This window comes from Mesocricetus auratus, unplaced genomic scaffold (genome assembly GCF_017639785.1).
Source record: "Mesocricetus auratus isolate SY011 unplaced genomic scaffold, BCM_Maur_2.0 Super-Scaffold_100008, whole genome shotgun sequence".
Classification (NCBI taxonomy): Eukaryota; Metazoa; Chordata; class Mammalia; order Rodentia; family Cricetidae; genus Mesocricetus; species Mesocricetus auratus.
Window position 1 is genome coordinate 3,075,795 of NW_024429192.1, and position 14,031 is coordinate 3,089,825.

Below are 14,031 nucleotides of genomic sequence, written 5' to 3' on the forward strand. Positions count from 1 at the left end.
TAACCGACTCCTCTCGGTTTGCATAATATCCCCAAGGCTCATCCATGTGTCAAACGCCCCTCTTCCCTGAGACTGGATAGCATACCACTGCGTGTTAAGCCTCGCTCACTAGGTCTATAGATGAACTCCACCTTGGGGTACCATGAGCAGCGCAATTCTGCTGTAACCCAGTGTGTGGCTGTGCAGGCCATGAAACTCACCCTTTAAAAGAGCCAGCATGAGGTTCCTCTAGGATACAAAGCCCTAAGGAAGTGTCCCCAGTGTCGCATTGTCCCACACTTCTGGCCTTCCCTGCTTCTCTGGCAGACGCTCACCCCTCGCCCCTGCCTGGCTTTCCCATGAGCTACGGCACTGCTTGATGTTAATACCTACAAATCACCTCTTACAACAACAAACCCCCTTCTGGGATCTCCCCTTAGCCTCAGCTGGTGAATATACCCGGGTGCCTCCCGTTCATAGACACAAGTCCTTCCTCTCGCTAGTTCCCTTCCAACCTGCTCTGCGTCCCGTCACACCATCTTCACCACCCCCCTTACCTCAAACTACTCGCTCTACAACCCACAGCCTGGCTCGGACCCCGTGCCTCCATAGACAGTTAGTTCCCTTGTGCTGGCTTCCTGGAAAGATCACAACAGTAACCGTGAACTGAGACATCCAAAGTCACAGAAATCCATTTTCTCAGAGCCCTGGGGGGGACCCACGTTCAAAGTCGATGTATAGGCAGAGCCCTACTCTCTCTATCTCTGAAAGAAGGGGTTGGATGGTCTTAGGTTTGGCTTGTAGCAACACCAATCTGATTGCTTTCCACCTCCCTCATCGAGCGACGGGCTCTAAACCGCTGGTGTGTTCCGCCTCTTGTGAGATGTAGGTTCTGACCTAACCCAATACTACCTCATGTTGTCCCTTAAGCTAATTAATCCCCCAAAAGCCCTTCCCTGAGCAAGATCACATTTCCAGGCATGGAGCGGGTGCAAATGTGGGGAAGACCCTGTTCAACCCACACCCGTGAGTCCTGATCGCCAGTGAGCTGTCTTGGTATCCTATACAGCACATGTTTGAGATGATAAATTCAGAACAAACGCCATGTTTCCCACTGGTATTTTTAAGTGAGGTAAACATATTAAGGGAAACATTTAAATATAGAAAAATTGAAAGAGAAAGTAAAAACACCCACACAAACTTACAGCTCAGAAATGGATCAAAATTCACATTTTGGGGAATGTTTATCTATGCACATACAACACACATTCACGAACACACACACACGCATACACACAATCACACTCACTCACACACACACACTCACATGCACGCACACACACACATACACACACGCTATTGTAAGAAGGCAACATATGCACAGTGGGTCCTCGTTTCTGATTCTGCTTCCCCCTCAGCATTGACTGTTGGCTAGGTCAACGAACACAGGCCCCCTTATTCATGCATCCTGCTGGGGGCCTGCTGCATGAACCAGGGTCTGTAGCCACGGCCGGAGGGTCAATGCTGGAGGTGGAAAGAGCCATGGGGAAGCCAGGCTAAGGAACAGTGACAGCAGTGGTGACGACTTTAAATGCCAGCCACCTTGGAAAGACCCTAGAAGACTGTCATATATGGGTAACGTCAGATACGGCCACGTGCTATCTGCAGCAGTGTGGTTGGTGAACGCCGTTGACAGGCAATTGGGCTAACATACTCTTTTATTGCTAATCATGGGTTTGTTTGCATTTTTGGATTAATTTTTTTAATGTACATTAGGGTTTTGCCTGAGTGTAAGTCTGTGTGAGGATGTCCGATTCCCTGGAGCTGGAAGTTACAGACAGCTGCCATGTGGGTGCTGGGAACTGAACCCGGGTCTTTGAAGAGCAGCCAGCACTCTTGGTCTCTGAGCCACCTCTCCAGCCCCTTGTCTGCTTTTTTTAAGATTTATTTATTTATTAATACAACATCCTGCTTCCATGTATGTTTGCATGCCAGAAGAGGGAACCAGATCTCATTACAGATGGTTGTGAGCCACCATGTGGTTGCTGGGAATTGAACTCAGGACCTCTGGAAGAGCAACCAGTGCTCTTAACCTCTGAGCCACCTCTCCAGCCCCTTGTCTGCTTTTTTACATTGTTTCATTTGCATCGCTTTTGCTTTACCGTGGTTGACCAGCATGTCCTGCTCTTTCTACCTCTGTGTATTTCGTCTCTCAGAAACACCTTATCCACTTTTCCGGATGTGCTTTCTTACGTGGGAGCGTGCACACTGTGTCTTGCAGGTATTTTTCCTGATTTGCCCGCTTATATTTCTTTAACTGGTGTTTAAATGTTTATGTCATCAAAAAATAATCAGTCTTTCAGCGTAGCTCCTGGACTCCTATCGTGGCTTTAAAAGGGGACTTCTCAGCTCTGGGTGCTTCTTGTAAAAACTCACTGCTGTAGTTCCATAGTTTGCGTCCAGATCCTGGATTCGTCTGGAAGGAGTGCGGCATTCAGAGGAGGAAGGGTCCCTTCTCAGTCCAAGTGGGCCATTGCTGCCCCCAGCATGCGCTGGCCCTGCATCTGATCTGCAGTTCCTACCGAGCCTCCTGCCGAGGCTCTTCTGCCTGGAGCCCTCACCAGCCCTGGCTCAGCCGCTCCTCTGCTGGGGGGGGGTCATCTCTCCAGCTCCGATGCAGAGCTAACTTTTCCAGCAACTGACATACCACTTTCCGCAGTGGCTGCAGGCTCTTCCATTCCTATCAGCAACGCAACCAGGCACCAGTTTCTCCACATCTGGCTCAGACTTGTCATTTTCCGTTTTCTTCTCGCTTTATAGTGGCATTTGTAATGCGTACGGATCGGTACCTAATTGTGTGGTGTTTTTTTTTTGATTGGCATTTCCCTAACGCCTGGCAAAGCCGGACGCAGCCCGTGGGCTTACTGGCCGTCGGGTGCGCCGTCCCCAGGGCGTTGCCCATTTCTGAACGGGTTTGGTTCTTGTTTTTCAGCTGTAGGGGTTCCCTCGCATCTCCTAGGGACTAATGCCCTGTGGAATGCACGGTTGGAACACAGCCTGTACCCATTCCGTGGGGCGTCTTATCTTCTCATCTAGCAAGGCATTTCAGCAGAAAGGGAGCCCACACTTCCATATGCCCAGGTCGCCGCCTGAACTACTGAAACTGGGCCAACCGCGTGGGAACAATGTGCCCATCCTCTCCTGGCCCTCACTGTAAGGGTCCTCCCCCATACACGCAGGTGTGTCCTCCACCTGCAAGCCCAATCGGCCAATCACAGGCTCAGCAAGTTCTTACAGGCCCACCCCTGGGGCAGCAGGAACCTGAGGTTGGCAGTCAGGGGGCAGAGAGGTCATGTTTCGTCCACACGCAGGAAGCCCAGAGGGAAAAGAGGAAGTGAAGCCAGACTATGCAAACTCCAGCTCCACCCTATCCCCCTAACCCTAACCCCTTCCCAAACAGTGCCAGCACCTGGGAACCAAGTGTTCAAACACGCGAGCCTGTGGGGACGTTTCTCATCCAAATCACCACCACCGGCTCATAAGACGCTGTCTGTCCTGGGCTGTGCAAAGATGCAGAAGGGACAGTCCCCCAACCCAGCTGCAGCCTGCAGGGCCACACGGCGCGGAATGCTCTAGAAATGTCGCCCAGATCACCCCTCAAACTCACACGTGCCCTGCAAGAAAGGACTGCTGGATGACACGACACACCAATGACACTTCTTCCTATAATTCCCTGAACACATCTGCGCACACGGTCCCGTGGGGGCTGGTCGCAGCACACGGCTGGAATGGTCCTCTCTCCTTGGACGCGATCCCCGTGATGTCACAGATGCCACCATGAAAGCCCCTGCTGCCCCCAGTCCCATCACCTAGCCCACCCCATACCGTACTCTCCTGGCTGATTTTGCCTTCCAGGGTCTTCCATCCACTCCCCCAGTGCTGTCCTCATGGGCTTCCCATTCTCTGCTGTGCTGTGCCCACTCCCCGCCGTTTCATGACGTGGAGTGGACAGCACCTATTGCCCCAAGTGAAGGGACGCCACCAAAACCACCTTCTCATCACCCTTCCAGGGAGGGCTGGCTCCCTTGGCTTGTTTTTGAAGCCACTGAAGGGATGAGAGCGTCTAGATCCCCCCCCCCCCCCACCGCTAATCGCAGCATTCAGCTACCCACACGTTAACTCTTACAAACAGAGACACGTGCATCTCCACGTGTTCCTCCGGTCTTTCCTCCCCCACCCACCCCACCCCACCCCGACTGGTAACTCTTCAGTCTTCTTAGAGGCATTGTGTACTCCGGGCTGTAAAACTAGAGCTGGACTTAATAACCGAGGTAAATGTGCAATGGCCAATCACAGCCCTGGTTTTCCCTGTTCCTAGACTGACGGCAGGTCCCACACTGTTCACTACCGGGGGGCTCCTTCACCTCCTGACTTCTGTGCCCCCCCCCCCGCCCCATAGAAAAGGCAAATATATAAAAGGGTGGCCACGCCTTCTGTTTAAAACCTTAGTCCTGAAAGGCATGAGCCACACTCTGGGTGGGGCATGACTCCGTCACCGAGGCCACCTGGACAGCAGGTGGCAGGACTCTGTGGCACAGAAGCAGCGGAAATGAAGCCAAGCTGCGTACTAAGCAGGGGTGACCCTGACTGTCAGCCCAGGGCCCAGCGAGCCTTCACAGAGCTGGGGGTGAGGCACCCAGTGTCTGGTCTTTATCAACGAATGAAAAGCATGATGTTTTAAACGGTTTTCGTTTTGCCTGACACACAAACATCTTAGCCTTGCTCTCGGTGGGCTCTGAGTTATAGCCTCAACCAAGACATTTGTCAGTTGATGAGCAGATCTGTGCACGGGGCGTGGTAGAGTCTGGTCAGAGGGCACAGAATGGAGTAATAGGGAGTTCAAACCTCTTGTCCTACTTTTGTTATCCACTGGGTATCGGCAGTACCTAAAGGGGCTTTCAAAGTTCCTGAGAAGACACCAAGGCAACTCTTACCCTAATCCAATCATCGAGGTGCCTTCAACAAGAGTGGGGCTAAACGTGACCTCCCAAGTGAGGGGGTTTTAAGTTTGGCCACCAACAAGGGAATCTACTGGGCAGATTCGGGTCTCCACTCAGTATCTGCAGCTCCTTGTCTTTATCGGTCACGTCTCTTTTCCTCTCTCAGACCCCACACATCTGAGCTTGGTCTAGCCATATGTAAGGGGCTCCCATTCTATGCACACTCTAAGTCTGTGGCCTAGTGTTCATGACATGGGTGTTGATCCCAGGGCAGGGATCAGAGGGAAACGCACACTGAACTTTCAATAGGGGTGATGGTTAATACGGTCAAGTTGACAGGATCTAGAACCAGAGACACGCCTCTGGAATTTCTGGACTTGGTTAACCGGGACAGAAACATCCACCCTATAATCTGGACAACACCATCTCACGGGCTGGGATCACAAAAGCAAGAGAGCAGCTAACGTAAGACTCTGCCACAGGGAGAGGGGAACGAATGTGACCGCTCATCCCGGTGATGGTGCAATCAGCTGCTGCAAGCTCCTGCCGCCACACCTTCCCCCATGGTGATGGCTGTACGCTCAAACTGTAAGCCAAAAAAAAACTTCCTCCCTTGAGCTGCTTTTACAGGGGGAAGGGGGGTGTTTTGTCACAGTAGTGTGAGAAATAATGAAAACAGAAGGTAGCAAGCTGAGGACCAGAGTTTGTGTGTCTTCAGTCACCTTACTGTGGCCTCTACCTTTCTGAGCCCCCAATGCAAAGAGGATGGGAACGGTGGCCCTCACCCCCAAGGAGTCAGCAATCTCAGAGCACCATCAACTCCTCCTTTTCCAGAGGCCCCGCCCTTCACGACAAATACCCAGAGCTGGAAAAAAAAGCCACCAAGGCAAAACATAGGGGAACGCAGCTCCCAGTAGGGGACTAATTCCATCCACGGCACATCAAAGTATAAACTACCCAGAAGGCTGATGAGAGGTAGCTAATGGACAAACCTCCTTTCACCTCAGGACTCAGAGAAATAAAGATTCAGAGTGGCCATGCATCACACAGCCCGCCAGTGGTCCAGACTCCAGCATGCTTCTGGCCTGCTGGGGTCCCTTTGAGCTTGCAGACAAAGTCTTCCCAGACTGCCATGGTTTGACCTCAGTAATCATCCAGATGGAATCCTATTTAGAGGCCACTGAGGAAAGATGAGCAAAAAGAGCTCAGGGGAAACCGTCTAGGACCAAAAGTATCCACCTATAAAAAGGCTTTTGCAGCCGGGCGTTGGTGGCGCACGCCTTTAATCCCGGCACTCGGGAGGCAGAGGCAGGCAGATCTCTGTGAGTTTGAGGCCAGCCTGGTCTACAGAGCGAGTTCCAGGACAGCTTCCAAAACAATACAGAGAAACCCTGTCTCAAAAAAACAAAAATAAAAAAGAAAGAAAGAAAGGAAAAAAAGGCTCTGGCAGGGCACAGGGGTAGGGTAGCAAATTTTCTTGCTTGCAAATTGAAGTCTCATTGAGACCAATGGTCTAAAGGACAAAGCTGTCAAACCACACAGTAGGCTCTATAGATCGGGTGCTTCCTTGGGTAGGAATCGAAAACCAGATCAATGCAATTGATTTTAAAGGCGACTAGACAACCACACACAAGGTTAATTTACAAGTTAGGAAGATGCCACCCACATGCCCGCCCTGGCAGTTTTTTCTATCTAGGTGACTGACAGCTTCTCCCTGAACCAAGAGGAAAACTCAGCCACCACTGAGCAAATGCCTCGCTCAAATGAAGGGCCAGAGTGAAAGCCTGGGGGGAAGGAACTGCTCATAAAACTTTCAGCAGCTCTGAAATCACAGGCTAAACAAGTCATTGCAGAGAGCGGTTTCTATGCATTTGATAGGAGAGCCCCTTTCTAAAATTCCCTTTGCACTCCAGGCAACCAAGAGAGCTTTTCCTAATGCGCTGCTAACTGGTAACATTCTTCACAAAGGCCGTCAGAAAGAAGCAACTCCACGTGCCAAGGTACAGATGCTCCAAGCCGAAGCAGAAAGCAAGCCAAATGTGTTGAGTACACAGAGAACATTTCTCCACCATGCTTCTTTTTTAACCTTGGCAGTGAATCAACCATTAAAGTAGAAGGCGTGCACCCTCCCCAGGAAGGTGTTTAAGCCCTGAGACTTGAGCAGTGCTTTAAAGAACTTGTTCAAAACCCTTGCCCTAAATATAAAGAGCAACAAAGAAGCAGTTTGTTACAACAGGATGTTTAACGATGTGCAACGTGCCATGTAGCACGAGTCACCTGTGAGGGTTTATTTCCTCTTGTAAAAACCCCCGTGAATTTTGCAAATGGAGAAATTGAAGATGTGAATTTGGAAAGTTGTGTTTGTCAATTCAAGCTGCTGTAACCGACAGTAGATATTCATTGTCTTACTGTTCCGTTGTGGAAGCTGCAAGTCCAAGCTGTCTGCAGGATTGGTTTCTCTCTCTCTCTCTCTCTCTCTCTCTCTCTCTCTCTCTCTCTCTCTCTCTCTCTCTCTCTCTCTCTCTCTCTCCATCTATCTATCTATCTATCTATCTCCCCCCCCCTCTCTCCCCGAGATGGCGTCTTTCACTCCGGCCTTCCACTTGTGCATAAGCATTCCAATGTCTCGTCTTCCAAGCACATGGGTTGCATTAGACCAAGCTCAACTCAAACTGTAATCATCACCTCGGAGGCTTGTATTTCTGGCTTTTCTCATGGCTGCAGCAGAAAGCACCTGGGGAAGGCGACTTAAGGAAGTTTCTTTTCAGCTCAAAGTTAAAATGCATGGCAGTAGGAGTGTGAGGTGGTTGGTGACATTGTATCCCACTCAGAAAGCAGGAGAGAGGTGGTTGGTGACATTGTATCCCACTCAGAAAGCAGGAGACAAATGCTGACGCTTGCTTTCTTCCCTTCCATTCAGGGTGGGTCTTAGTCAGTGAGAATGATGCCCAGATTCAGGGCAGATCTCGGATCCTCAGTTGAATCTTTCTGGAAACACCCTCATAGACATACCCAGAGATGTGTTTCCGTGGTAATCTAAATCCATTCAAACTGACAAGATGAACTATCAGACGTTCCAGTCCCTCAATGCAGTCATACTGAAGGTTCAGGCTTCTTCACCTGTGTCTGGGAACATCACTGTCAGGTCATAAAAGCGGGTGGGCATTCCTACTGGTGAGTGACAGAGCCAAGGCATCACCCCATCACGGGAGTGGGCTCAGTGGGAGCTCCAGGCAGAGAACCACCGCCACAGCACTGAACTTCACTGTGGGTGGCAAAGGACCTGTGTGTGCTAGATCTCGGACACGGAAGTGTGTGTCAACCAAGGACCTGTCCGGAAGGGGCTAAGTAAAAACCGCTCTGTAAACCTAGTTTGTAAGTATGAAAGCGGTATTTGGGTTTCCTGCCACAGATAGTGTGTGATTACATCAGCAAAAACAAAAACAGCATTTCATTTGAACTCTCTTTTCTTTTCTTCAAACTGCCAGCGAATGTCCTGGAAGGCGATTCCATGGACCAGGACGTGGAAAGCCCAGTGGCCATTCACCAGCCAAAGTTGCCTAAGCAGGCCAGGGACGACCTTCCGAGACACATCAGCCGAGACAGGACAAAGAGGAAAATCCAGAGGTATGTGAGGAAGGATGGGAAGTGCAACGTCCACCATGGCAATGTGAGGGAGACCTACCGGTACCTGACAGACATCTTCACCACCCTCGTGGACCTAAAGTGGAGATTCAACCTGCTCATCTTCGTCATGGTCTACACGGTGACGTGGCTCTTCTTTGGGATGATCTGGTGGCTAATTGCATACATCCGGGGAGATATGGACCACGTAGAGGACCCCTCATGGACTCCCTGCGTCACCAACCTCAATGGGTTTGTCTCTGCTTTTTTATTCTCAATAGAGACAGAGACCACCATCGGTTATGGCTACCGGGTCATCACGGACAAATGCCCCGAGGGAATTATTCTCCTCTTAATCCAGTCCGTGTTGGGGTCCATTGTCAATGCATTCATGGTAGGATGTATGTTTGTGAAAATATCCCAACCCAAGAAGAGGGCAGAGACCCTGGTCTTTTCCACCCACGCAGTGATCTCCATGCGGGATGGGAAACTGTGCCTGATGTTCCGGGTTGGGGACCTGAGGAATTCCCACATCGTGGAGGCTTCCATCAGAGCCAAGTTGATCAAATCCAAACAGACTTCAGAGGGGGAGTTTATCCCCCTCAACCAGACAGATATCAACGTAGGGTACTACACCGGAGATGACCGTCTCTTTTTAGTGTCACCATTGATCATTAGCCATGAAATTAACCAACAGAGTCCCTTCTGGGAGATCTCCAAAGCCCAGCTACCCAAAGAGGAACTGGAGATTGTGGTCATCCTGGAGGGAATGGTGGAAGCCACAGGTAAGATGGGTCCCATCTTGTTAGAAAAGAATTCAGTTGAAACTCTCGGATGCGAAATGCTATGCCTATATGTCCTATAACCTTAAGTACATGCTCTGAGGTGAGTTGCCTAGCCATTTCATGTTTTAATTTTCTTAATTTTATGATTTTGTTCCCTTTATTTTATGTGTAGGAATGTTCTGCCTGCCTGTGTGTATGTGTGCCATGTACATGCCTAGTGCCTATGGAAACCAGAAGAGGGCGCCAAATTCCCTATAACTGGAGTTACAAAACAGTTACAAGGCACCGTGTAGTCTCTGGGGAACTGAACCAGGGTTCTCTGCAAAAGCAGCCAGTGCTCCTAATTGTGGGCCATCTCTCCAGCCCCCCACCCCGTTCACCTTATTTAAAGTCATTTAGAAAGCAAATTAATGATTTCTAATGTATTTTAAGTTTCTAAATACTTAATGAAATTTGACTTAGATTCTCATCTGAAGCATATTTTGCATGATTTTAGAGCATTTCTCATTTAAATATTTGCAGTTATTTGTTGGCAAGCCAGAGGGGAAGAGTTAGACCTTTAAAAAAAAGCCAGGAGAAAATGGCTTAGTAAAACTGCTATTTCTGCCCCTCCTTTGGCCATCATTCATAAAACCCACAGAATTGTTCTTTTTTCCCCCTTTGCGCTAAATATAACCTACCCAGCCCTCAGCAGATGCCATACCAAAGAACTAAAGATTTGATCCTCGTAATCCTACAGACTTTTTGCACTGTCAGTGCTAGCCGTGAGTCTGTCGGAAAAGAGGTGGCCTGTTCTCGGGGTCTGGGAATCTCTGCTTCCACTGGTCTTTATCACACCTGGATGTCTCTCACGCTCCACGTTCTGAGAGCAAACTGGGTTCTACTCATATTTGCTAATCGTGTGCTACAAGCCAAAAGCCTGAGCAGAGCTGCAGCCCCCCCAGAAGTGTGTCAACCTGATCCCGTTCACCAGCCCCTCATAGTCCTGAGTCAGTCCTTGCTACGCAGGCTGGGTCTCCCACCCTCATCCCCACCCCTGTTTCCACAACCCGTGTTCGGAAGCCTCCAGCTTGAGACTCTAGGTTGGTGGGTGTGGTGGGAAAATGTACACTCTGTGAGTTAGGCCAAGTGTTTATTAACCTGGCATCCTGTTCCAGGGGAAAGGATCCTGGTCCTTGGCTTCTGTCTCCCGTTTCCCTGCACCAAAGGGGGGGATACATCCCAGTTCCTACCAAGTAGTTCTTACGGGGGAGAGGGAACTTTTCCAATACCTTTTTTAAATTTCAGTCCGGTCCAGCACTTCCCTTCCCACAGAACAGAAGGATTTTTAGACACTAACAATATACACTTGATCTTCTGCATCCAAGGAACCCAATATTCAGAATTCCACCAACCGTGCATCCAACACATTTTTAAAAGCATCTGGTAATTGCATGCATTCCTGTTTCTTACCATTGTTTTCTAAATAATGCAGTGTAAACGTTTGTGTAACATTTGCATTGTATTGGGTTTTATAAGCAATCTGAAGACGATCTAAAGTATGCAGATGAGCAGTGTCTGTGCAAACACAACTGTTGTGTAACAGGGACTTTACATCTGAGGAGCTGGGCACCTTTGGGAGCGGGGGAGGGAGGGGTGTTCCTGGAGTCAATGCCCTCTGGATATGAGATACAGCTGTGTTCATCTCACATCTGTAGATCCAGGCACAGGCCTGTGTGCTTGCTGTGCGAAAAGGAGTGAGGGGTTACCTCTCTCACAGGGGAGCAGTCCCAGTCAGCGCTGAGATGGGAAAGACTATTGCTCACTTCTGAGCCACACGCTCTTGGTTCCTAAAAGACTTCAGGCTGTATTTTGGACTGGAACGTTGGCTGGGTGTTGTGAAACTCTAACTAGGAACTGCAAACAGCAGCCGGTCTACCACACACTGGGCGTGAGTTTTTTGTTTTGTTTTGTTTTGTTTTAATGTTCTCCCAGAGTGATAATTGATTGGGGCAGTAGGGAAAGGGAGGGGAGAAAGGGGAGGAGGGAGAGAAGAGGAAAAGGAAAGAGGGGGGAGAGGGAGGAGGGAGGGGAGAGAGGAGGGGAAGAGGGAACGCAGGAGGGAGGAGGGAAGAGAAGAGAGAGAAGAGGAGGGAGACAATGAAGCCGAAAGAAATGAGAGGGGTCGATGTCCCCTGAATGGGGAACTCCATCACTTTCAGACAGACCTGAACGTCTCCACCCTGGCAGCACACAGGGAATCCCCAGTGGGGTCGGCAGAGACAGCCTCCTACACCATGTGCCGTCCATCCCAGTGGTCCCGTCCCCCTGGGCAGACTGGAGGACGGTCCATAGGGGAATCGTCCCATCCCTGGTCTGTGTACACGAGAATCCAACAAGCCTCTGACTCCCAGTGCTAACCCGCCACCAACAACAGCCGCCAAGCTCTACCCTCCCTCCAGCCAAAGCCCAGCCTCAAATTATAAATGAATCTGAGCAAGAGCGTCATGATTGCACTGTCCCCGGGCAGACCTTGTCTCTCTGATGACAGCCTGTGTGGAACAAGACTATCTGTGGCGAGAAGCATCCTTTTCATGATAATTCACAGTGATAGCCGCCTAGGAGCATTCTTACCTTTCTGCAAGTTCTTACCCATACCTGGGTAGCTGCCAGCAGAAAAGAACCAAACTCTCTAACCACTCCTGAGAAAATGCAGGCACTACTGATTTTCTTTTTACATATATACTCTAATATATTATACAATTGATGTGTATTTCATATGTGTATGTATGTATATACATATACATACACTCCTAACTTCTGGTTAGTAGAGGAAGGATATTCTAGAATATTCTGGGAGTGTTTGGAAGCTGGACATACATGTCTTGATCTTTTCCACATGGGTTTTATACAAATCAGTACCCACACCCCACACCCCCAAATGCCCAATAAATGATTTCTGAAACTTTAGCAAGACACTTTCTTAGGAAACAAAGACCACAGCTAGGATTTACAGGCGATAAAAGGGAGGGAAAAAATTTAAGGAGGGGGGTAAAGGGGTTTCAATGTCTCAAAGCCACAGAAAAGGAAACCGCTCAAACAGGAGAGAAGCAAATTGAGAAGGCTCTGGTTATTTGCCAGCATGCAGGGCCAGCAGGGACTTCTCCCAAAACTGGTCCCACAGGGCCTGGGAGGCTCAGTGGTTCAGAGCACTGGATGCTCTCCCAGGGGACCCGAGTTCAAATCCCAGCACCCACCATGGCGGCTCACAACCATCTGTAACTCCAGGTGCAGGGGATCCAACGTCCTCACCTGACCTCCAAGCACACGCGTGATGCACACACACACACACAAACACACACACACACACACACACATGCTGGGAGAGATAATAATTTTGAAAAGTTTATGAAAGCCTGTCTCCATTGGCAGTGGGTAGCTGTGTCCAGGGCTCTAGACTCGTGAGTCTGTGTTAGCAGAAGCTCCACGCTCCACCAGGGATCAGCATGCCCACATGTCTTTCTTCTTGCTTTACCCTTGGAATTTCACGCGTGCAAACAATCTGCTTCCGTCGCTGCCCTCTCTCCCCCTCCAACTCCTGGGCCAGCCCCTCTCACAGCCTCCTAACACTTTGTGTCATCTGTGCTATGCCCACTGAAGCATGGCTCACCCCCTCGCCCCCCACCACACCCCTGTCACCATCAGTTGCCAACAGCTCCTGAACTGGAGCGGGCTCTTGTGAGCCCCCTCCCCCATCCAAGCTGGCCTGTCAAATGGCTTTGACCCGGTGCAGGCTGTGTGCAGACAACCACAGCAGCCGTGTACCAGCCCTGCCGTGTCTAGAAGAAGACACTGTCTCACAGCTGCCCTCCTCCCCCCTCCCCAGACTTCTGGCTCCTACGATCTTTCCACCCCCTCTTCCAGAACATTCCAAATCTTGCAGGGGGTGCGGGGTGGTATGGATGTCCCCTGTGTGGCAGAGCACACCACAGTCACCTCCTCTCTGCAACTGGACCCTCGACGGGCCCTTCCCACCGTGTACATCACAGGCCCCTGGTGGCCCTGACGACGGCATATTCTGGAGAGTTTTCTTGCAGTGACCTGAGCGCCGAGGTCTGGGGTCTGCTGGGAGCTCAGCTAGTACAGCAGGCAGCAGGAGCAGCCCAGGCAGGGATCACTTTGTGGGGGACCTTACGGCTTCAAGATCAGTTGCGCTACAGGCAGACTCCGCTTCCATCGCGGGAAGAGAAGTCAGGGGTCATGGGTCATGGCCCACTTGCCTGTCACACGAGACTCAGAGCTGGGCCTCCAGCAGCATTTCAAACCGGGTGTGGGAGCGCAGCCCATGACCCCGACACTCCTGCAGTGTAGGCAGAAGGACCAGCCATCCAAGGTCATCCGTGGCTACAATGTGAATCCCAGGCCAGCACAGGATCCCAGAGAACCTGTCTGGAGAGGAGGGCAGGGACTGAAAGAGAGAGAAAGCCCCTTAGAGGCAGGACACAGGCCTTATCTAGCCTTAACGCCTTGAAGGGATCCCATCAGTCGGACTGACGCTGTGGGGGAGAGGCACACGTTCTCCAAGGACTATTTTGTCCTGGTCCTGCATTCAGTCACAGGGACGACTGTGACGACCTCTCAGGGACCTTCTAGTCATGTGATTC

The 14,031-nt window shown here is 50.5% G+C and overlaps 1 protein-coding gene across 3 annotated transcripts in view; it reads left to right on the forward strand.

The window, feature by feature from the left end:
- Kcnj6 (potassium inwardly rectifying channel subfamily J member 6) overlaps positions 1 to 14,031 on the forward strand; it is a 220,810-nt gene that overhangs the window by 134,008 nt on the left and 72,771 nt on the right. For all 3 annotated transcript variants that reach the window (XM_040750243.1, XM_040750244.1, NM_001281841.1), the window contains 1 exon segment: positions 8,468 to 9,388. In XM_040750243.1, coding sequence (XP_040606177.1) covers positions 8,468 to 9,388 — 921 coding nt within the window.